Source organism: Haemaphysalis longicornis, unplaced genomic scaffold (assembly GCF_048455015.1).
Source record: "Haemaphysalis longicornis isolate Haplotype H1 unplaced genomic scaffold, Haemaphysalis longicornis Haplotype H1 scaffold_1, whole genome shotgun sequence".
NCBI classification, from domain to species: domain Eukaryota; kingdom Metazoa; phylum Arthropoda; class Arachnida; order Ixodida; family Ixodidae; genus Haemaphysalis; species Haemaphysalis longicornis.
Window position 1 is genome coordinate 67,644,322 of NW_027526203.1, and position 23,616 is coordinate 67,667,937.

Sequence of the window (23,616 nt, forward strand, 5' to 3'; positions counted from 1 at the left end):
CCAGACTACGGGCTGGGCACACGCTGACGACTGTATGCCCCAGGGGCTAGGTGCGCAGTGCAGTGTAGAGTTTGTATCGTGGTTTCCCGCGTAATAAACTCCTGTACTATGAAATATCTCGCTTCCCGGTGAAGTGATGGACAACGTACACACGCGGCGAGAGTCGTGGCTCGCTCTTGAACCCGTTGTGGGCAGAGTCTCTCGGCAGGGCAAGTTCGGTGCTGTGCGAGAGCAGTGAGAATAACGACGGCGCGTTATTCTATTACTCTATTCTGTTCCTTGATGCTAATGGCAAGGATTAAGGATAGGATAATGCCCACAAGTTACATCACGAGTTTCTGACCAGCATTGGAGGAAGACAACTATATCATTCCTTCATTCCTTTTCCCTCTCATGGAGTGATGTCACGCTGATGTCCATTTGCTGCGCACCGCTTCATGTGCTGTTCTGTAGGCGCAATAAATCAGATCAAATTGAAGTATGTTCCACGTGTCACAGGCCGCTCATATTTCTGCCAGGGTATTCTGTCGGGTAAAGGAAGCGAGCTGTGTAATAATAACACCGAAAATTGGTCTCAGTACCCATTTAATAATACAAACTTACTACAAGCGCAGCAACTTTTATAAATAGGTTTCAAAAATGTTTGCGTCCGCTGTAGTTGGCGGCAAATGGCAAACATACTCTGCAAACCTCCTCGACTCCGCGTCTGCTTTTAATCTAAATGTGCCGTTTTATTCAGTTTTCAGCAACTTTCTTGTGCACAATAATTTGTGAGCAGCGAACTGCGAAATAAGAGTTTGTCTGATACATAACACAATATGCACAGTCATAGGCACGTTTTGAGCCCACACAATCCGGTTGAACTTCTACTTTTCGTTTCCATCGAAGCATAAGCGTTGTTTCAGAGTCCACATTGACACTACTGCCAGATTCCTCTCTAGGTATTATTGCATGACACTGTTTACCCATATAATAACAAAAGTTACTAAATAAATCTTCCTCTTAGTTAAGAAACATTACATTAGAAAATTTGAAATATTCGCTAATGTTTTCATGGCACTTCTTTTATGGCTAGAGGCAGCAGCAGCAAGCAGTTGAGTATTATTTCATCTTTCTGTCAATAGCTGGCAAGCCAATAAGGTTGCCCCTAGGGTGCCTCAATGCCATCGCCGCCGTACAGGGTGGAGACACCCTTTGAATGGTCCCGTGCCACCACAATTGGGTCAAAAAGCTCAATGCATAGCCGTGATCGGTTCCCATAAGAACCGGCAACGTGAAATAGATAGAATGATTCAAACTTCGCGAGTAAACCGCGTTGGGGCAAAAATTATAACACAGTCTTGCTGCAGTGACTTGCTGCGGTGGCGAGCGCGTGACCCAACATGGCAGCGCTAACGTATACGTGTCTCCACCCTGTACGGCAGACGCACGTGAATCGAGGCACACTAGTTGCCCCGTTCGCCCATGGTTTTTTCCTCAGCCCAGGAGGCACGCAATGGAGCACTTCTGAATACATGGGGTCTAGGAGGAGTTTTGCGACTAACTCTGGCCGGGCTTGCCCGTCAGGCTGATGCCTACCCTTGGGGAAGGCGGCGAGCATCTTGGGCCAGGCGCCGACGGCCGCGGCCACCAGGAAGGGCGCCTGCCTGGAGCTGAGCAGGTCCCAGGTGAGGACGCGCGCCAGGGCCGGCTCGTGCAGCTCCCGGCAGAGGGCGCAGGCCAGCCGCACGTAGGCGGCCTGGCCGTGCAGCGTGTGCGGCCGCTGGGGGCTCCAGAGGCGCGCCCGCACCGCCGACAGCATGGCCCGCTGGCCGCCCGGGTACAGCGCCAGCGCCTGCACCACCAGCGACTCCACGCGGGTTACCAGCGGCGGCGCCTGCTCCTGGCGGCAGAAGGCCGCCTGCGGGTTCGCCTGTGTCCGGGTCAGGTACGCCAGCGTGCTCAGCACCAGCTGGTCGCGTGGCAGCCTCCCCACGATCGAGGAGAGCTCGTCCGGCCGCACCGCCTTCTTCGTGGACAGCCCTGAGAGCCGCGCCAGCGCCTTTTTGACGGCCTGTGTTGCTGTCACGGCGTTGCCGGCTGCCTGGGTTACGGCCGCGCAGTCCTGACTCAGGGCAAGCACCGTCTCCACACACTTGTGCTGCTGCTGCGGCTGTGGCTGCCCCTCCTTCTCCTGCTCCTCCCCGCCATCCTCGGAGTCGCTGCTTTCGGCAAAGAGCTCTCGCAGCTGCTGCTTGTCCAGCCGAGGCCTCTTTCTTGGAAGCAGTCCCTCGGCTGGCCCAGGCACCGCCCTTGCCTGGGGTGCACCAGCGGTGGGAGCAGGCCCCAAATGCATTAGAACGGAAAAACACTCAAGTTGGCACCAAGCAACAGCACTGCACAGCAGAACCTATTCAAAAGCAGGTAACACGCCAATGAATGCATTGCCCATTATCAGTTAGAGACAGCACTGCCTCGAAAGCAACCTGCCATGCACTTGGGTTGTCCAGAACAAGATGCAAAGGAATCTCTGCTACTATTTGTTCTAACTTCCAATGCACATCACGTTGCATTCAATGTAGAATTGTGCAATAATGCCTGAGCAAACTCTGGCAACCCCATTTCAACATTACCTGTCAGTGGCATTCCAAAACATAGTGCAGAAAAATACACAGGATTGTTATACCCGTCTTCGAGCTTTTGGCAGCTGCTGCAAGTGGCACATATGTGTTTGCAGCATTGTAATCTACCAACACAACCTATATTTTTCTAACATGGTGTCCCTTTGAGTTCTAAGGCAACACAAAAGCAATGTGAAACTTGGTAACGCTTAATTTAAAAATAGGCCTTTTGAAACCAGCTACATTCCATATCTTCTTCCCTGTAAGGACCCTCCCCCACTGAGTAAAATAAAGTTTCTGCTCAAAGGTTCCACTTTATAGTGATCATCTACCTGGCACTACTAGCTCAGGTGCAACACTCTTCCCAAGACACCACGGCTGATGCCCTCCGACCTCCTTACCTGCTGTTGACTGGGGCCCGCTTGCGGCTCCTCAGGCAGCGTCCTCTTTGTCCCGACCGACAGTTGTACGGGCACTTCGGTGCAACGTGGCAGAACCACCCGCACATCCAGCAGCGGCATCTCTCGCTTGAGCTCTTCGTCCAAGTCCCCAGCACCCGTTTTTTTACTGGCCGAACGCAGCTTCATTTTAGGCTCCACCACCAGGGATGATGAGGTCCCCGCCGCTGGGGCTGCTCCCACCAGCACTGGTGCTGGCCTCAGTGAAGGCTTCTCCCCAGCCTCCTGTAGCCTCTCACTCGGTGCCTGCTCTTCCCCGGAGTCTGGCCCAGTGTCGCAGGCTGAGGACCTTCGCTGTTCGCTCAGTGGCTCCTGTTCGGTGCACCGCCTCACTCTGGCCACCCGCTGCTTCCTCAGGGGCAGCACGTTCACGACCGAGGATGGCTCTTGCTCTGGCTCCATCGCCAGCGCTGGTACTTTCCCTTGAGGCAACTCCTTCGCTTCCTGCTGCTTCTCCTTTGGCCCTCTGATGCTTCCTTTAGTGAACCAGGGCACCCTTACTGGGGGAAGCTGCCAACTCCCCACGGGCACTCCCTGCTCTGGCCCAGGCTGCTGCGGCGACTCCTTCCCTAGCAGCCCGCTTCCACTTGGACACTGTTCTGCGGTGGTCCGCCTTTCCCTAGCCAGCCATGGCCTTTGAACCAGCTCGGCCCTTGGTGATGACTCTGGTGGCGGTGGAACATCTTCATGCTGTTGCTGCTCGCCTGATGACTGTCTCGTGATCCGCAGTCTCTCTCTAGCCAGCAATGGCACTGCCGCTTCTGGAAGCAGGTGCTGAATCCCCAATGACTGCCCCGCTGCCTGTGGTGCCGCCTGACCTTGCGTCGACTCCTGCCATGGCTGTTGGCATGCACCCGGTTGAGGCTTCTCAGCAGGCTGGTTGTTCCCCAGAGCCAACTGCTGCTTTCCCTTTGAAAGCAGCTCAGCCAGGGGTGATGCCTCCAGCGGTCCGTCCTCTTGCTGCTGGTTTGGTGGCTGTTCCTCGATAGACGGCCTCTCCCTGGCCAACCGCATTTTTGACAGCAGTGAATGCCGAGCTGCCAGCAGTGGCCCAGACCACGGCCCCACCTGGACCTGTGGTCGCCCCTGCCGAATCCCCAATGACTGCCCCACCACCCGGTCTTGTGCCCGCTCCTTTTCCGGCTGTTGGTGTGCACTCAGCGTTGGTCCCTCAGCAGACTGCTTCCTCTCTGAAGGAAGCTCCGCCACGGGTGATGCCTCCACCGCAGATGCCTGCTGTTGCAGTGGTGGCTGTTCCCCAACAGATGGTCTCTGCCTGGCCAGCCGTGTTTTCGTAGGCAGCGGCTGGTGAGCCCCCAGTAATGGCCCACACCATGGCCTTATCTGGACCTGCGGCAGCTCGGGTTTTGGCGCCCCAGGCTCTACACCTGGCAGACGCGCCTCAGTGGATGGCCTCTGCCTGGCCAACCACTGTCTCTTCCTTGGAAGCGGCTCAACAGCTGGTCCCTGCTTGCATGGGGGTGCCAGTACCTGCAGTGGATATTCAGGCTGGCCCCCACCTGACACTTTGTCCCCGTCACCCTTCCCCTCGCTGACAACCTGCTGCTTCCGCCTTGGGGACACCCTCGTAGCTGGCAAAGGCTCCATTTGCTGCTCCTCAGCCTTTCTCTCCCTAGCAATCCGCTGCTTGCGTCTTGGCGACACCCTGATTGCTGGCACTGGCTCCTCTTCCAACGGCTGCGGTAGAGCCTCCTCTGCATGCAACTCCCCTCTCCTTGCCTCGCTCTGCCTGCATGCTCCTCGCTGTGCCACGAATGGTCTCCCTCCACCCCCCAACTCAAGCCCCCTTTTCCCTGCACCAAAATTTCCTCCATCCTGACGCTGCAGCCCACTGCTCTGCTGTTCTTCCCCATCTTTGAGCTGGGAGGACCTTGAGGCGGAGACGCTGGCAGGTCCAACTACACGCCCCTCCGCACGCTTCTCGGCAGATTCGAGGGCAGGTCTGTCCGGACGTTCTTCAACAGGCCCACAAGCACGTGAGGTGGCAGGTGTGGCGGTCTGAAGAGACACCGTGGGGACGGCCGCCCCTTGGCACGAGACGTTCACGTTCTCCTCAGCTACATCCAGACCAATCATGAATTTGCCCAGATGGTCCAGCTGCTGCTTGGGTATTCTGACACAGAGCATCAACTCAAGGCCCTCTGGACCTTTGAAAACCTGTGCATTTGTTAGCTGCCTGCTGGGGCCCACCACTCCTGCCGCCGCTCCTGCACGTAGAGATGGACAGAGAGTGAAATGTGCGTAGAAGACGTTGGCAAGCACGGCCTGGCCGCTCAATAAGACATTGCTCTTCGGTGTCTGACGCGACGGAACACTAAACAAATTCAAGAAAAAAAAAAGCCCAACATGCAACGGAACCACCAAAAAGAGTGAATAACGCGGTAACCATTCACAACTACGAGCATGTCATAAGGCATCACCAACGTACTTGTGCGGTAACCATTTACGACTATGATCTTGTTTCAAAGCATCATCAATGGACTCGTGCCCAAGAGCCATGAGGAGGGAGCTTAGGTGATCTGCACAGAAGTAGTACAGACTACAGGGCCAGTTTGTAAACATCCAGCCCAGTAAAGCAGCATTGTCATATCTATCCTTACACTGTGTTTGTTGTTTCTTACTGCTAGTTCATTGCATAACTATTTGTGCAAAAACGAATACAAGCAGTACTTTGGCTGACTAAAGCCGGGCTGATGTGACAGTGAGACTAAAGCACTGCGCCTAAAAATGTTCACTCCCGTTTTGGACAAAGAAATTCACCTTGAAGAGTGATTATTGCTGTCATCAATATAGTTAAATCACTTCTGATGCGACTCTACATTATTGCAGGTTATTCTATCAGAAGTGCATTACATGCTCAGCGCTACTTTTTACACATGGTAAACTGTGTATAACTCTGAAACTACGGACGACCATTTCGGGTGTACGCAGCGGCGCATCCTGCTTGTAATTACAGTTAGCGCCATCAAAACAACAACAAGAACATGTGACTAACTTAAAGTTTGCAAAACACACCCAAGGTAGATGTTAACTTTCTGCTCTAGCTGCTCCTTTGATAATGTGACGTTAGCTCAGTCTTTTACAGCAGCATTACAGCAACCGTTATGAGGAAACATGCAAGTGCAGAACAGTTCAAAAACAGGCCAGAGAAATTAAACAGCACGCACAAGCGCTGTGTATGTTTGCGCGTGTGTTTGTCGCCTCCTTTCTGTGTCACATCCTTTTTGCACTGTTCCTTATTGAAAAGTGCCAGCTTGCCCAGCTGCACATTTTACTACAAGACACTGAGGGGGAAGTCAGAAGTCTTGTGTTACAAAAGCGAGGGCACCCCAAGCATTATTCTTGTTCTCTCTGGACATTGATGCCTTTTTAAAAATTTTACGCACTCCACTTCACGGCGTCCCACCGAAGCACCTGCTACGCCTCATGAAGCGACCCTAACAGTCCACAGATACGGTCATTTCCTAACAAAGTGCATAGAGCATTTTGTTAGGGAACTTTGCGTAGAGCACTTTGTTAGAGACCATACCCTTAACGCATCGGTTTCCTGTAAGTGGAGCTCCCACTTCCCCATGCTGGCATACGAACAAAAGCTTTCCAACACCACAAGCATTACAGTGCAGAATCACATCCGAGCAATGAACACTGCTTTTTCAAAGAAAGTGGAACACAAACATGTCGCTGCACACAGGCACTAGTGCTCACTCAAGAAATCAATGTTGCCTAAATGAAAACAACACTCTAGAGCGAACCATGCTCCGGCCATGTCACAGCCCTACAGACAGAAAAGAGGACAAAAAGGGCTTACAAAGAATATTCTCTATCCAAGGCACAAGTGCTCCAAGCCTGCTTATAAGGTCGAGATGAAGTGGAAAAAAAACAAACACTAAGTGGGAAGACCTCCAACCTCATAAAAACAGATGACAATGCAGAGAGTGAGGACTCTTGTGCTGCCAGACATTTAAAACAACCAGCTACGAGTTAAATTTAAGCCTGAATATTGTCGGCCAGATTTCATGCAGGATTTTGGGCACAAGGAAATCGTGTGTGCCGCGGCAGCTCCAAAGAACCTCGGGAGTGAGCAGAATGAGATGTGTGCCTTGATCCCCAGTATTACCTTGATAAAAATCAAGAATCTTCAGTCGCATTACAAGAAACAAACCCTGAGTTTTTGGGAGTAACCAATAGACAACACTCTCCATCTCGAGAAAGTGAGAAGGAGCAAATTGAAAATCAATATGAGGCCGACTTTTTTTTCTCCCAAGTTAAGAAATTTCCAGCTAGGAATTTCCGCCACCAGGACAAACTGGTTAACAAGCTTTTATCTGCACAGAGGAGGGTGGCACGTCTGCCCCCACACATTCCACAAACTTGGCTGCTGGAGCAAATGTCCGATGCCACAAAGCAATATCTGCATTAGGGTAATAATTTTTCGGCTGGAAAAAAATTCTTTCATTTCTAAAGGAAAGCAGGCTTCTTGAAAAAGCACCATGCACAGCATAACTGACAAGCTGGAAAACCTGCCAGAGGTCTATGAACAATAAGCAATGCTTCAGTTGACACACAGCTGCTTAAAAAAACTTCTTTGAAAAGGAGAATTCATGATGTCAAAGAAATCAGTTTCAATACTTTTGCTCCAAGCTCGTATGTAGCCTCATAGTAGGCAAAAAAAAAAGATACCTACTTTAATTCGTCAAAGTACGAAAAAGAAACACTTCATATGCACTTTAATTCCTCCCAGTAACAAGAAGAAACAATTCGTTTCCCACAAACGGGTGTCAAACATTTTGTTTTGAAACATTTTGTTTGTTTCACAAACAGGCTGGCAGTGTGAATCATTTATATTTTTCATGCTAGCACATTGACAAAGACACATACCTCAAACCTTGTTGGAATGCGACCCTGCAGCTACTGCAATACAAGTCATTGCGGGGTAATGTGACTTAATAATCCCAGATACAACTTGCACCGATTTTTTTCGGCTTCCCTTTTGTCCAGTGATTTTCTTGTAAATGCTATCTCGATAAACAGGACACTTGTGATATGGCTGCCTCCTGCTAAAGAACCGCAGCATCATTAGCATGATGCAGCCTTTTATGATGCTGTGCTGCAGCCACAGCATCAATAGGCAAAAAAAAAAAAAATGTTTTCTTGTCCGATATCGACATAACTGAAAAAAGTGACGCCGTTGATCATGGCATTCTATCTGCAAGATTTAGGCACTAACAAAGCAGTGTTCACTTAAAATTTTTTTTTTTCAGTGCCTACCGTAGGGTTGCACTCCTTTATATCAAACTCAAAATGAATTGGAAAATATTTATACAGAGGGTTGCAGCAATAAATGAGCCAATTTATAAAAACTAAGCTGCTCATTCGTTTCTACAAAAAACTTTGTGCCAGGCTTGCATTTTACAGTCTATTTTTTGCAACGTCAGGATTGGCGATGGCATTGGCCAAATTATCCAGAAATCGAATAAAAACGATTTGCCTATAGGAGTGCCACGTAAAATAGTGGTAAATCTAATGGACAATGTTAAATGGCCAGAGCACAAATTCACGAGCACTTAAATAAAAAGTGCTTCTAAGCGCTTTAGTATTATTAGTGTACTACACTGCAAACAAAACACACCATGCGGTAAAAAAATATTTCGGATATTCGAAATATCTAATTCTCGCACTTCTCTTTGGACTATATCTTTAATTAAGTCTCACAAGGTCGCGCCAAACGACAAGTTGCGGGGGCTGCTTAGAACTCTACAAGAGTGTGAAGGCGAAGGCATGGTTGGAAATGCACCCGTCACCACTTGAACAGCCTCCTGCACAGCACCCTCCAAAGCATGTTCTGCTCGCTCACAATTGCCAGGAGACACCCATTCATCCCCCGCGAGTACATTTACTCCTCAAGGCGGCTCGTACTGGCTGTGAGATGTTTTAGTGGCGCCCCCTAGCTCCTAACATCAGCTAAGACACTCGCGCCGCTGTCGTCTCCTGCACTCTGCTTGTGAGGGGCTGCAGTGCCCGTGCTAGAAATCGCCCGCTTCAATACTGTAGTGCATTAAAAGGCGTATTTCCAGTAATCCAGTTATTTTTTCCAGCTTCTCCCGCATCTGAACAATTTAAAGTTGTATCCCGCACAAGTTTGCAACACACGAGGAGAGAGAGAACATTTACTCAGAGCATCAGTCAGAAGATCACGTGTAGCTCGTCTTCTATAGCTTATTTGCGAGGTTCACTGCTCAGAGTTCCTCGTTAAGTATTCAAAATGCATAGGCTGCCTGAAGTGTTATTGAGATGCTTATGAACACCCAATGGTATAATGATATGCACCAAGCAGTGGCCCCTGCACGCGCATCGCACAGCAGGAAATAAAATGGCTGTCTTCTATTTCTTTTGTTGTTGTTTGCTTGCACCAGATGAATGTTTCTTGTGCCCAAAGCTTTAATTTTTCTGCACCACCACAAACGTCTTATTAGGAGGCTTGGGGATGTTTGGGAGGCTCGCAAGGTTCGTGTGGACATCTTCTTCAGGCTGTATGGCATACCTTCCCTTCTTCACAAATTGGCTTTCATTATGCCTGCGTGCAAGAGGGTGCATACCTGCAACGTGTGTAGTTTATTCACATGCAAATAAAATGAGAAAGCTTGTCCTATGCCACCGCGAAATGGCGCAGACAATGCTGTCCAGAGTACTCGAAGGCAGATTTCATGCCCCAAATTTCTATCGTAACCATCGCTATCATAATGAACTGACTCTCAACCCCAACGGTTATGACATGATTACGGTGTTGAAGGCTTTATATACTCGCTAACGAATGCAATACATAGTATACGAGCCAGTTTCCAGTATAACAAAAATCGAAACCGATGAATATGTCCAAGCCACTCTTCATTGTTTTCCAACCCCTTCAGGAGTAAAGAACAAATCCTGGCCTACTTGGGACGGCGTTTCATGAATTGAAGAAAATCACTTTTGCTCTCTTGTCCTGGACTGAGGAGCCCGCCCACTAACCAGCTCGATCTCCTCCTCCTCCTCTTGAATGCAGTTTTACTACAATGCATATATGAATATTGGAAGCTATGGCTGTGGGAAATATACCGCAAATATCCCTCCAGGTCTGAACAAACAGTATTACTGTATTTTGTGGGCATGTTGAATGTGCCAGAACGTCGGGGTCACAGCTACAAATTGACTGCATTACCCGGCTAGCAAGCTAAAACACGAAACCCAAAGCTGCAACCCACCATGCGGCGTCATGAGAATGCCGCTGAGGGTCCGGTCGACTCACCGGGAGGTGCTGAGGATGTGCTAGGAGCCAGGCGGTGTCACCCAACCAGGCTTTAGTGCTCAGTCATAATGTGGAACACGCACTGAACAGACCGTCCCGAGCTTGGGTGGAAGCCATCTGTGGCCACCGACTCTGTCCATCTGCTGAGGGGAGACTCGCCTCGTCTCGGGGTTGAGAAACATCAGCTCCCTTGTCCGACCCGTGCGGTTCCCCACTTCCCCCAGCAGGGCAGTCCTGCTTTCCGCCGTAGCTGCAGCTGGAGAGAAGGGTCTCCAGAGGGGAAGGAAGGTGCCGACGGGGGAGCCAGCCGCTAGGGGGCCGGCTCTCTGTGCGTTGTGATCGCTAATGGAGAAGCACGCGTTGCGCATGCGCAAGGGTGTCCACGCTCACGCGGCTTTGCCGCCTAGGCGGCTCCCCTGTCGGCGGCGCTGGGCACCTAGCCCTAATGGCGCTGCACGGCCGGCATGGGGACCCACGTGGTCCCCACAATTTTTACCGTACATGCGTGCGCATGCACACGTACGTGTTTGTGCACACATACGTGTGTGATATAGCGGAAACATGTTATGGCGGTACTCCTGCAGAAGTGATGGAAACAGACTAGCACTAGCTCCTCTCCGTACTGACTTTTTAATGACAAATGGGTGTGTTTTATCCTAAGCCCGTATGATTTGGTTTACACCTACAAATATCTGACCAGGTTGAAATCACGATCACTTTGCGGATGAAACAGTTATGGTGCCATGCCCTGTATATGAGCACAGCCTCCGAGCTTGAACCGACCACGTTATTGGTATCGTGCTCAATTGCTAACGTTTTGTTCAATAAGACTTCTACTGGTTCGAAGCCTTGCATAAAACCAGCACACGCCTGTACACCCAATAGGTTATTTGGAACTCAACCTATATTTTTTCCAGCCCAGAGTACACATCGTCCTACTTTCATGCCATGACAATGCAAAGTGATGTGATACAATACTTTCGACCGTTCAGCAAGGTTGCAAAAACTGCTTTACCATCTCCTTACAACCGATTACTGAGAATCGTAATGCCTGCTGCCAAAGCGGACAGCTCCAAAGGCCTGGAATTTCATTTTCGCTGTTGTCGGCTGTTAGCAGCTGGCTGTTCCCTTAGTTCAAAAGACTGCTGAAAGCCGAAGCTGACGCCTAGCTCAGACTTTTTGCACTCCACATAGGACTGCCTTCGCAAGGAATGGGGCAACGGCAGAAAAGTTTCTTCCGGAGTAATATCAAAAACTATACTTTAAATAACGCCCTGAGCTAGTGTATGTGATTTTAAGTCATTACAATAAAAAGTTAAGCACACACAAAATCTGGCGCGGACAAGCATCAAAAGTCAACCTAGCACGAAGAAACAGCAGGGGGAGCGAGCCCGAGTGAAGCAGACGACAAATGCGAGAATCCCTAAGCAAATGTCATGGAGACACGCGTCGCAGCGCCGCCCGTGGTCGCACTCATCCCCAATTGTGCAGTTGCGGCCTAATCTCCTCTGACATGGCTCTTCCTTGGCACGTGATCCCCGGGCTCGCGCCTTGCGCTGATTTTTCGTACGATTCTGTGTACGTCCCAACGATTTTTAACAGCGAAGCTGTTCTTGGTCACGGCTTTCGTGGGACAAGGAGCGGTAACGCAGGCGCAGCAATGTGGAGAGGGCATAGCCTAGCGAGGGGGAGAGCTAGCGCCAAGCACACGTGCAGCGTAGTGGGGGGAGAGCGGGTGCAAAGCGCAGGCGGGCTGAGCCAAGGCGCGGGTCAGAGCACGCCCCAAGCGCAGGTGGGCGGAGTCAAGGAGAGGAGTCAGCCAATCGGAGAGCAGAGGATCGCGCACATATAGACAAGTCAGCCTGCCGGCCGAGCTTAGAATGTTCGGAAAATGGGTGAAGTCACGCGCTCTGAGGAAGCAGCAGCCCCTTGGGAGCGCCAACTGGCGCACTAACCCGAATCTACCTACTGGCATTCAGAGGTTCTATGACGGGGAACGCGATTGGGGAACTATTACGGAACGCCAGGCAGCTTCACTGTTGATGTCAATGCTTGCGGCATAAAGTCAATGAGCCCGCACGCTGCATTTGTTCGACAAGATTACTTCTACAAGCGCTCGCCGCCCCAAGAATTACGCATGAGAACACGTAAACGCACCCGTGTCTACACCGGCCACCTCACCCTGATGCTCTAGCAAGTTGACAAGTTTACTTTCATCTGCGTTCGAATGCAGGTAAAGTTCGAAATTTGGCACCACTTGGGCACCCATCACCCACCGACGAGCACCAAGGTAATAGCGTCCGCAGAATCCGGGCCCCTTGCCCAGCCCGGCGAATCGTCCCATCACCATTCTACAAACAATAGTAATTTATCCTTTAGATATCGCACTCAAGCCCCGAAAAATCACGGCTCTCGTCTCAGGCCGTCGCTTCCGCCGTACACCACACATCCGGATTCAGCCAGCCCGCTCACCATCAAAACTTCTCGAGCCCAAAGGACAGGACCGTGGGCCACAGTCCTTGCCCTCCAAAGTGAACCTTGCCTCAAACACGAATGGTTTAAAAATGCCCCCACATCTCCGGCCCCCCCTAGGGTCCAAGCATCAACCACGGAGCCGGATCATATTCCCCTTCCGAAGAACGCCTCGGCCGCCTCACCTTTGCACGCATGGTGGACAACACCAACATGCCTCGGCACAATCCAGAACTCCGCAGTAGCTAGGCACACCTTTTCTCGCAGTTCGCAACCCCCTCGACTACAAATCACACGTCTGCCACCGGCCAGAGTCCACGGCAAACTTCGCGTTGACCAGTCGTATTCCCGGAAACGCAGTTCCGCACACGATGACACACCTTCGTGCACCGATCAGATGCTGCCACCGGCCAGAGGCCACAGTAGACACCCAAATGTCACGTCAATTCTCGAGTCCTCCATATGCACACGGCGCGACGCCACGAACTCGACCGCCAATCACCGCCTGGCACCGGCCAGCACCCACAGTAGACACCGAAATGACACGTCATATTCCCGAGTGCAGCATATGCACACAGCGCAACCCCACGAACTCGACCGCCAATCACCGCCTGGCACCGACCAGGTACACCCTACACGATGCACGCGACGCCAAGCAGCATCTTCAACTGCCAATCTGACGGCTGCCTCCGGCCGTCATCTAGGGCACACCTCTGACAAGGACTGACTGGATTCGTTGGGACAGCCACAGTGTGGCTCAATGACTGCTACAGGTCGCTTCCGGGGGAGCGTCCTAGCCCCAACCCCCTTTTTCGCGTCCTTTCTTTCCAGGCCAAACGGCACCCAGCCACACTGCCTTTTTCTCCCTCTTTCTCTGTTCCCACTTGTTCTCACCTGTCCCCTTTCATTCCCCCTCTCCCCTTCCCCCGGACTGCATTGTAAGCTGGCGAACTCCCAAATGAGTTCAAAATATCCCCAGTCCACTTCTTTTCCACTTTCTATTTCAATAAATCACTCACTAACTCACTGAACCACATTTTCGTCTGCACACGGGAGGCCTGTCCGTTTGTCCGGCCCTCGGAATTCCTCCCCTTCGCAAGCTCGGCCAGCTACTGTCCCCCTCTCCCAATCTCCGGCTTATTATATGATGACGAAACTATAGAAATTTCCTCCCAGTTCCACCAATTAGTCCCCCCCCCCCCCTTTGCCCTGTGCCTCCCCCCAATGCACTCACAGTGGCCCCATCGAGCAGCAATTCACACTCGTGAAAGATGCATTGCTGCTAGCATCAGGGAAGTACAACCCTAGCTACAAATGCTTGCAGCTTATCTGCTTGGGCTATTCTGATAAAGCATGAACCAATCTGTTATCACATCCTCCAAGTCCTGGTCCTACACAAGAAGCCTTTCGATTAACAGCCAAGAAACCGGATGAGGTCCTCATACACACCAGTAATGAGACTCATCCCCCTCTCCCTCAACCATGCCCCACTCACTGCCAAGCGTTTAACAGACACCTTTCCATGTGGGTGTTTACATGACCACCAACTTTCTGGCACACAGGGTCCTCGTCATAAACAGACTCCTGCTCCACCCATACAGTCAGTATTCTCTCAACATCTGCCAGTCACAGAAACTCTTTCCTCACCCTCCCAAGCTTCATCTACACCACTTGTCCCAAGACTTTACTACCACTCACTCGTCCCAAGACCCTCCCATCCCAAGACTTTACTACCACTCACCCGTCCTCGGGCTACCATACCACCATGCACCAACTGCAACAAGCAAGACTGACCTTCGTAACTACCCTGCACCTCCACTAACCCTACCAAGATGCGCCTACAAAGATGCACGATAGCAATGACGCGATTCTAGCCATTCGTCTCCACCACTACCATCACAAAACCCACCCGACTGCCCAAATCAACCCATCGGCACCAACTTTACCATCATGCCACCTTTCCCCATTTTACACTGATGAGTGGCCCAACACAACCAGCAGTCAAAGCATACAAAACACGTCGCCTCTTATACAGGCCATGCCTCCCTCGTGCACACCCACATGGCCAATACTGGCACTGCGGCAAGTGCCAACACTGCCTCTGCTGCCTGGGGAAGCACAGGACTATGCCGTCCATCTGGTCAGACCTAACCAGCAGAGGACAAGGAATAAATTTCATAGCACAAACGGTGTGGTCATTGGAGCCGTTTCTCCTGTGGGTGGACTACCCCAGCCCAGTGAGGCCTGGTTACGGCTTGAACTTGAGTTGCTAAATAAAGTTCACCCTCTCTCTCTTTGAGGCCTGGCCACGGCCCAGGCTCTCAGAGCCCAGTTCTGGTACTCCAGCCAGGAGCGATTCTCTGAAACCTCATATGCACTGAAACCAAGCTTGCTCCTTGCTCCGCTCCCTTATTCAACCCTCTTCTCCCGACCACCGCACCGCAACACTAGAACAAGCGAGGACTCGCTGCAACCTGAGATTCCCTCCTGGCTCTTCTCTCTTTCAAACGCATTTGGAGCTCAAGCAAAATTAGGCCTACCTGGAAACATTCTTATATTAAACCAACCAGGCAACCATGACGTACCTCTGAACCTCCACCCAACTTACTGATCTCCGAGCTTAACTCCCACACACAAAAAAACAAAACAAAAAAAAACAGTGCACTGTAGTTGGTGCAGTGAAAAACTAAAAGAACCTTGTACTGACAGTTTCTGCTCACCACTTCTGCTTGGTGTGCCTGCGTATGGTCACCTGGTTGTCAGCCTGTCAGTAATGATGACAGTGATCGTATTGGGCACCTAAAACCAATTTGAAGCTACTGCATTAAAAAATCATGCTGAGGATAACTGTTCTGCTTGTCAAATTCAAAGCAATTCTGTAGACTTTGGCATCTGGAGGGCTGCTTTCAATTTGTCAAAGCTCAGCGGCCGTTGTATGAAAAGAAAAATGGTCAATTGAGTTCTCATTTAAGCATACAATGCTTCCACTTGGTATTTTCTTTAGCAACTATTTGCTAAAAAATTTGTTTGCTTCAAATTATTTGAAAATAATTATTTCATTCGTATTCACTTCAAACACAAAAATCGTATTTGCACGTGCAAATTACTAACATGCCTCTCAGCACACCTGTCATCGTAATACATACTCCTACTAGTTCCATTGAAAAAGAAATTAGCTCTCATTTTTTCCAATTTTTTAGAGATGCAAAACCCTAGACAGTGCTATGGTCAAATAAGGGCCATACGACATCTACACACAAAAAAAGAACTAACTTGGATATGCCAGAGCCCATTTAAAGGAGGCTAATTGAATGAACCATGCCTGGGGCCCACGATGAATCTAGTAGGTCTTCCCTGAGTTGTTTTCAAAAACGTACTTTCACAGAGACTGGCCAATGTTGTGCTCTAGCGCTTCTCAGTTCAAGATGATTATGCCTGAAGTTGGATTTCGTGCTAAACCATGCAAAAAGAAAAAAAAACGAAAGAGAAGAGACTTACCCACTGTGTCAGGTGGTGGCTCTTGTGACTGTTCCGGCTGCACCTTGGATGACTCTGGTGATGGCCATGGCTGCTCTGGTGACGGCTCCGGTAGGGACACTGGTGACTGCTTCGGGGGTGACTCTGGCGGTGACTGCAACCCCCTTTGTGACGACCCCCGTGAAGACCCCTGTGGATCTTTGTTTGGTGATGGCCATGGCTGCTCTGGTGATAGCTCCGGTAGGGACACTGGTGACTGCTTTGGCGGTGACTCTGGTGGTGACTGCGGCTCCCTTTGTGACGACCCTTGTGAAGACCGACGTGGCTCCTTGTTTGGTGATAGCCATGGCTGCTCTGGTGACGGCTCCGGTAGGGACACTGGTGACTGCTTTGGTGGTGCCTCTGGTGGTGACCGTGGCTCCCTTTGTAATGAACCCCGTGAAGACCCCTGTGGATTTTTGTTTGGTGATGGCCATAGCTGCTCTGGTGACGGCTCCGGTAGGGACACTGGTGACTGCTTTGATGGTGACTCTGGTGGTGACCGCGGCTCCTTCTGTGATGACCCCGGTGAAGACACCCGTGGCTCCTTGTTTGGTGATAGCCATGGCTGCTCTGGTGACGGCTCTGGTAGGGACACTGGTGACTGCTTTAACGGTGACCCTGGTGGTGACTGCGGCTCCCTTTGTGATAACTCCCGTGACGACCCCCATGGCTCTTTGTTTAATGATAGCCATGACTGCTCTGGTGACGGCTCTGGTAGCGACATTAGTGACTGCTTTGGCGGCGACTCTGGTGGTGACCGTAGCTCAAGTGACGACCCCCAAGAAGGCCTTCGTGGCTTCTTTTTTGGCGACGGCTCTGGTGATGACGACTCCCAAGACAAGTCTGACAACTCTGGCAGTATTAATGACTCTTCTGATGGTTTGGGCAAAAGTATTGGTGATAGCTGTGGTGATAGCTGTGAAGATAGCTGTGGCGATAGCACTTGTGATGGTTCTGGCAACAGCTCTAGTGGTTGCAACACTGATGCTGGTGAGGTCGAGGCTGGTTGCAGTGATGTGGATAATTTAAGGTGCGATATGTGAGATGGGGGATCTAAGGGTGTTGCTAGCAATTTTGCCTCTGGTGCTGGTGTTTGGGCCCATGTCGCAAGCAAGGTGGGATCTCGTAGTGCCGGCGAAGGTGCGGCTGAACCTTCCTTTGATGCTGGCCGCAATTTCGGCTCTGTTTCCAGTGAAGGTGGCTGTGGTGTTTCTGGTGGCAATTCCGGCCACATTGCATGTGAAGACACACCTGGTGACACAGGCGGTTCTGCCTTTACTGCACATAAGGTGGGCTCTTGTGGTGCTGGTAAATCTGGTGATGTTGGTGTTAATTCCAGCTGTATTGCACGTGGTGCCTCACTTGATTCTTCATATAATTCTGCCTTTAGTGCACATAAGCTGGACTCTGGCGGTGTTGGTAAGCCTGGTGATGCTAACAACTTCGTCTCCGTCACGACAAAGCTAGGCTCTGGCATTTCAGGTAACCCTGGCTGTGTCGCAAATGGAGCTGTTAATGATTGTGCTGGTGCTTCCAGTTTGGACGCAACCAAAACAGGCTGTGATGATGATGCCTCCAATTGTGTCTGCATCTGAAGCGGCACTGGCTCAAGAGGTACCACCAAATCTTGCTCTCTAGCACACGAAACTAGCTTTGGTGAGTCCGCTAATCCTGGCTGTATCAATGCTTTTGGCTGCACTTCAATGGGCGATTCGCCCAATTCTGTCTGCATCTCAAGTGGCACTGGCATTGGTGGTACGAGTGAATCCGACTGCCCAGCACATGTTATAGACTCTGATGATCCTGGTAATCCTGGTTGTGACGGCGCTTCTGGTTGTGTGTCCTTTAAAAATGGCTCTGGTGAAGCAGCCGATTTTCTCTGCATCTCTAATGGCTCTGCTTTTGGTGGTACTAGTGGATCCGACTGCTCAGCGTCGGATCCACTAGTTTCGGATGATTCGGATAATTCTGGTTGTCTTGGTGCTTCTGGCCGTGTCTCCATCACATCTAGCTCTGGTGATGCTCCCAATTCTCTCTGCATCTCTAGTGGCACTGGCTTTCGTGGTACCAGTGAATGTATTGGTTCGGGTAATCCTGGTTGTGTCGGTGATTCTGATTGTGCCTCCATAGGAACTGGCTCTGGTGATGCTCCCAATTTTGCCTCCATCTCAAGTGGCACTGGCTTTCGTGGTACCAATAAATGTAGTGGTTCAGGTAATCCTGGTTGTGTCGGTGCCTCTGATTGTGCCTCCATCGGAACTCGCTCTGGTGATGCTCCCAATTTTGTCTGCGTCTGAAGAGGCACTGGCTTTGGCGGTACCAGTGAAAGTAGTGGTTCAGCTAATCCTGGTTGTGTCTGAGCCTCTGATTGTGCCTCCATCGAAACTGGCTCTGGTGATGCTCCCAATCCTGCCTGTGTCTCAAGTGGCACTGGCTTTCGTGGTACCAGTGAATGTAGTGGTTCAGCTAATCCTGGTTGTGTCGGTGCCTCTGATTGTGCCTCCATCGGAACTGGCTTTGGTGATGCTCCCAATCTTGTCTGCATCTGCAGTGGCACTGGCTTTGGCGGTACCAGTGAATGTAGCGGTTCAGGTAATCCTGGTTGTGCTGCTGCCTCTCGTTGTGTCTCCATAAGTACTGGCTCTGCTGCTCCCAATCCTGCCTGCGTCTCAAGTGACACTGACTTTGGCGGTACCAGTGAATGCGACTGCTCAGCACATAGAATTGGCATCGGTAATCCTGGCTGTGTTGGTTCTTCAAGTTGTGCCTCCATTAGAATGGGCTCTGGTAGAGCTCCAAATCTTGTCTGCGTCTCAAGTGGCACTGAATTTGGGGGCACTAGTAAATGAGACTGCTCAGCACACAGCCTTGGCTTTGGTGAATCAGGTAATTCTAGCCATGTTGGTGCCTCCATTAAAACAGACTCTGGTAACGATCCCAATCCTGTCTGTGCCTCAAGGGGTGCTGACCTTGGCTGTACCTCCAATCCTGGCTGCATAGGATGCGTAACTGGCTCCAATGATTTCGACAGTTCTGGCTGGCTTTTGACTGGAACTTGTTCGGCGGGTGCTCCTAATTCTGGCAAAGTTGCAAATGAATCTGGCTTCGGTGGCGATTGTAACTCTGGTCGCATGACAACTGGTGTTGGCTGTGTTGGTGATGCTGGTCGTGCTGCAAGGGAAACTCGCTCAGACTGCTCCAATGATTGTGGCTCTCTCGTCGATGGGAACGACTCCAGGTGTTCTAGTTCTGATTTTTCCATGGATAAGGCCTGCTCAGAAGGCACTGGTGATACTGGCAAAACTGTAAGTGGAACTCGTTCACAGGGTGCTGCTGGCAATTCGGGATTTGAAACACTTGGGGATGGACGCTCCGGCTTCTCAATGGGTTTCGGTCGCGCGTCCGGTGACAGTGGGTCTAGCAACGCAGGAAGCCGCATCAGGGATAAAATTTTCTCCACACTGGAGATTTCTGCTTCCTCGTACACATCGGCCGTGAGCAGTTCTTCCAAGTGACGCGCATCCCGCTCAGCATCCGATTCATCCTCTGCAAGTTAAGAGACATGGCAGGTTCTGCTCTCTTTCACCCTCAACAGTTAAAAGGAATGACGGCACAAAATGCAGTGAGATTCACTGCTCACTAAATATAGTATTAGCCACTCAACATTACTGACATGCACTGTTTGCAAATCAGCAGCGTAGAATGTAACCGAGAGATACAAAACCAACTAAATCCAGAATTCGGGATCACTGACGCTTGTCCCACTGTGCAAGTACCCGTATTTAAAGCACTTACAGTGAGACCTACATGTAACGAACCTCTATGTATCGAACTCCTCAATTTAACTGGGTTTTTCAATTCCCCATAGCCAGCCCCATTGAAACACGTGTTTGCAACCTCTATGTAACAAAGGTGTTGCGACGGTTAGCCTTGATGTAAATAATTCGCTCCGCTGTTGAGCCATTGTTTTTTGAATTTTTTCTGAAAAAAATCGGCTGGAGAAATGCACAAATTTAGCGAATTTCACCCACACCGCAAACTACCATGCACTTCCATGTGTGAGTGGTGTCGGTTAGGCGCTGGGCCTGCCTGTCAGTGTGTAGTGCGTCTCCACTGCTATCTGTGGTGTCGGTTCGTCAGTGATGAGCTCTGCTGCCACAAAACGAAAAGCGTTGTCTTTCCAGGAAAAGCTGGCAATTTTAAATGCTGTCTCCGCTGGCGAGAAAGAAGAATGTCATCCCCAGTACAGTATCCCAGCCAGCACCCTCTCACCAATACTCGAGTGCGAAAAACAGCACCAAGTTCGCAAAAAGCCGCCCTTTCAGCATAAGTTTGGTCCTTGCAACGTGTTAAGGCACCGAATAGTGCGACAGGCAAAAGTTTGACTTCGTGAATATGGGGGTAAGTGACTTTGTTTCCTTGGAGTGCCGTGTAGTGACTTAGCTTGCGTGAAAGCAGCAGACGCAAATCACGCAGTTTTTCACTATGAAATGAATTCTTGAAGAGTGAGTTCACCATCACTGATGTCTGACATTTCAGTTTTGTTTCTGCTTCCTGCATGCGAACTTTAACTCGACACCTGCACGCAACGAAGATCTTCCCTGGTGTGGCCTACAGCTTTACATGAGAAATCTGTCAGCTTGTGATGCAGAAAAGGCCTCACAGACAGCCTCATTCAGCAAGTGGGGCCCCTCACCTGAACTGCTGACAGCCTCGGCGTCTACCCCCAGGTAGGCCACAATGCGCCTCACGAGTCGGTCTTCTTTCCGGCCCAGCACCCCTGCATACACACAATCACAGGAGAGCAGGATGAAACAACCACCGCACACGGGTCGGGAAATGGCACGTACCTCGCTCCTTCAGCCTCTTGCGGAGCGCCTCAGCCCGTTCCTGCACACATGCACACACAAATGCAATTCAGCTTGCAAAGGAAAGGCGCTGGGCTCACTAGATTGACAAATGACGAGCCAAATGTTTTAAGGAATTTGTGCACTGAGAGATTCCTTCAGAGCAGCCCACAAACGTTGATTGTATTTTCTGCTTACAAGGCAAATGTTTCAAGCGTGGCATGCACGTCTATGGCTGCACAGCTTATGTGGTTCCCAATAGGAGCTAGTACGCCAATGAGTGCTACACAATCAGCATTCAGCAAAGCTCCAAAACAGAGGGAACTGAATGAAAGTGTGCTGCGTAACGTAAAAACACCACCAAGACCAGCTGCCTCGAACTGTGAGCAGTGTCTGCAAGTGCAAGCAAGCTAGCCTAGCTGGCCTCCTCTGGTCCATTTTTGCACTCTGACTCAGCCGTCAAGGGAGTGGGGCCAAGACCGCACAACCACATATTACAAATCAAAGCAGGGGCAGCCGGAGGCACGGTACCAAAAGTGGACACCCCTTGGCTACAATTTTCAGGGGTGCTTTACATGCACAGTAGTAATTATGCACAGATCTGCAAAATTCTGGCAGTACTCTGTTCGGCTCGTGAAGAGAGGAAGGGACGTGCACTTTGCATGATTCATGCAAAGGTGAGCAAAAGTGAAGTGACCACACTAGCCTTTACAATGCCTGAACCATGCCAATGAGGCTGAGACAAGCTCAACTTGGGCATGCTCGGGCAAGCTGACAAGGAATGAGCACTCCCAAAAATTTCATCCCACCCCTTCATCTCATGCCTTACAACATGATCATGCTTGTTGAATTGAGCTCTATTTGGAAGGCAAGAATGGCCGCGAGGTGGTACGCTGGCATCGATGCACGAAACGCAAGACAGTATTTCAGGGAGGCAATGAGTGCATACGTGGAAAATAAAAAATGTGTGCCAAATCCGCCCGAATGTCTTGCAGACACTTTTAAACACTGACGTCAACCAAAGTCAGGTTGATGGCTTTTATGAATGTGTGACTGTATTTCGTATGTGCCAAAGCAGGCAATAAAGAAGAAAAAAATATCTAAGGCTCCAGACCACTCTGCCACCAGCTAGTGCTGCCGGGAATAGAAATATAAAGTATATATTGTAAAGCCTATTTACCTTTTTATTTATTTTTAGGTTTCCAAGCAGCTTAGATGACTATTTCTTGAATAATGCTCGTGCAGTAAGCGTGCCCCGAATTCCCACAAATATTTTCTCTTTAGCAACTACATTCCTTAGGCACAAAAGCGATCGAAAATGTGTGATCGTGCTGCTGACCACAGTGCTTGTACACCCAGCACAAAAACTGCTTCCCACACCTTGGTTTTACGCTGTACAATAAAAGTCTCGGTTAATTTCAGTTCCTTAGTATACCTACATTAACTTTGCTGACTCTTCTCCCGCCTTCCATTGGCCTTAGATTTCCTACTAATGCACCAGTCAGCAAAGCATCACATGTGCGCTTGTGTGGAGCTACTTGCACTTACAGCTTGATACAGTCTACAAACTAACAAACTAAAGGCACATTCTTCCAGGCTCAAACGTGTTGTGGCTTAGCTTCAACTGAGCGAACGAATCGCGATGACCCGACGGCGGCCAACCGACTAAACACTGGGCCGATTGATTCTGTCGGAGGGTCAGTGAGCCGCGCAGTAGCGTGGTCAAACCAAGCCATCTTGTTTGAACATCATACGAAACGTCATGGGAAATTGACAAGGAGGATGCAGAGAGGAGGATGACGTTTTCAAATTGATATTTCCACTGAATATAGTGGCAAAAACGCAGCCAGAGCGGTCGAAACATTGCCTAGAGACTCCAGCCTACAATTTGCGCCAGTAATCCCACAGTGTTTACAAATCACTTTAGTGTCGATTTAATAGCCATAATATTGGGCTAATTGAATCGGGCCAATGAAAAACACAGACTTATGAAGATGAGAAGTCAGGAAAGAGGGACAACACAAAGTAATTTGTGTTGTCTTCTACTGCTTTGTCTCCGTCCCAGCCTGCACTTTTCATTCGTATCCCGTTCTACCAACTCGCCCTACGCACCAGTGAATCAATTTACCTTGATGAAACTGCCCCACAGAGTGGAAACTGCTTCCTGCACCTGCCTATTCTTATCTTTGAGTGGAACAGACCCCTCATTACGAACCAAAAGACCAAACAACCGCCCACAAGCAGCACAGAATACTCGCACTGCTGAGGGCCCTGTTATAACAGCCGGCAGCAGATGTGCAAGACAAGTGTACAAATTTGGAGCACAGCCAATGCAATAGCCACGAGACAACTGCAGTTCTCAAAGCTGAACTCCAGCGGTTTAGCAGGGTTTCATGGCCACGACAACCAGACTT

General features: G+C 50.3%; 1 protein-coding gene across 1 annotated transcript in view; it reads right to left on the bottom strand.

Moving 5' to 3' along the window:
• Positions 1-23,616, bottom strand: part of LOC144177088 (uncharacterized) — a 56,145-nt gene that overhangs the window by 14,750 nt on the left and 17,779 nt on the right. Inside the window, exons 9-13 of the mRNA XM_077705247.1 lie at positions 21,206-21,245; positions 21,052-21,135; positions 16,335-19,901; positions 3,002-5,286; positions 1,579-2,296 (exon numbers count right to left, since the gene is read on the bottom strand). Coding sequence (XP_077561373.1) covers positions 1,579-2,296; positions 3,002-5,286; positions 16,335-19,901; positions 21,052-21,135; positions 21,206-21,245 — 6,694 coding nt within the window. The remainder of the gene's footprint in view (positions 1-1,578; positions 2,297-3,001; positions 5,287-16,334; positions 19,902-21,051; positions 21,136-21,205; positions 21,246-23,616) is intronic.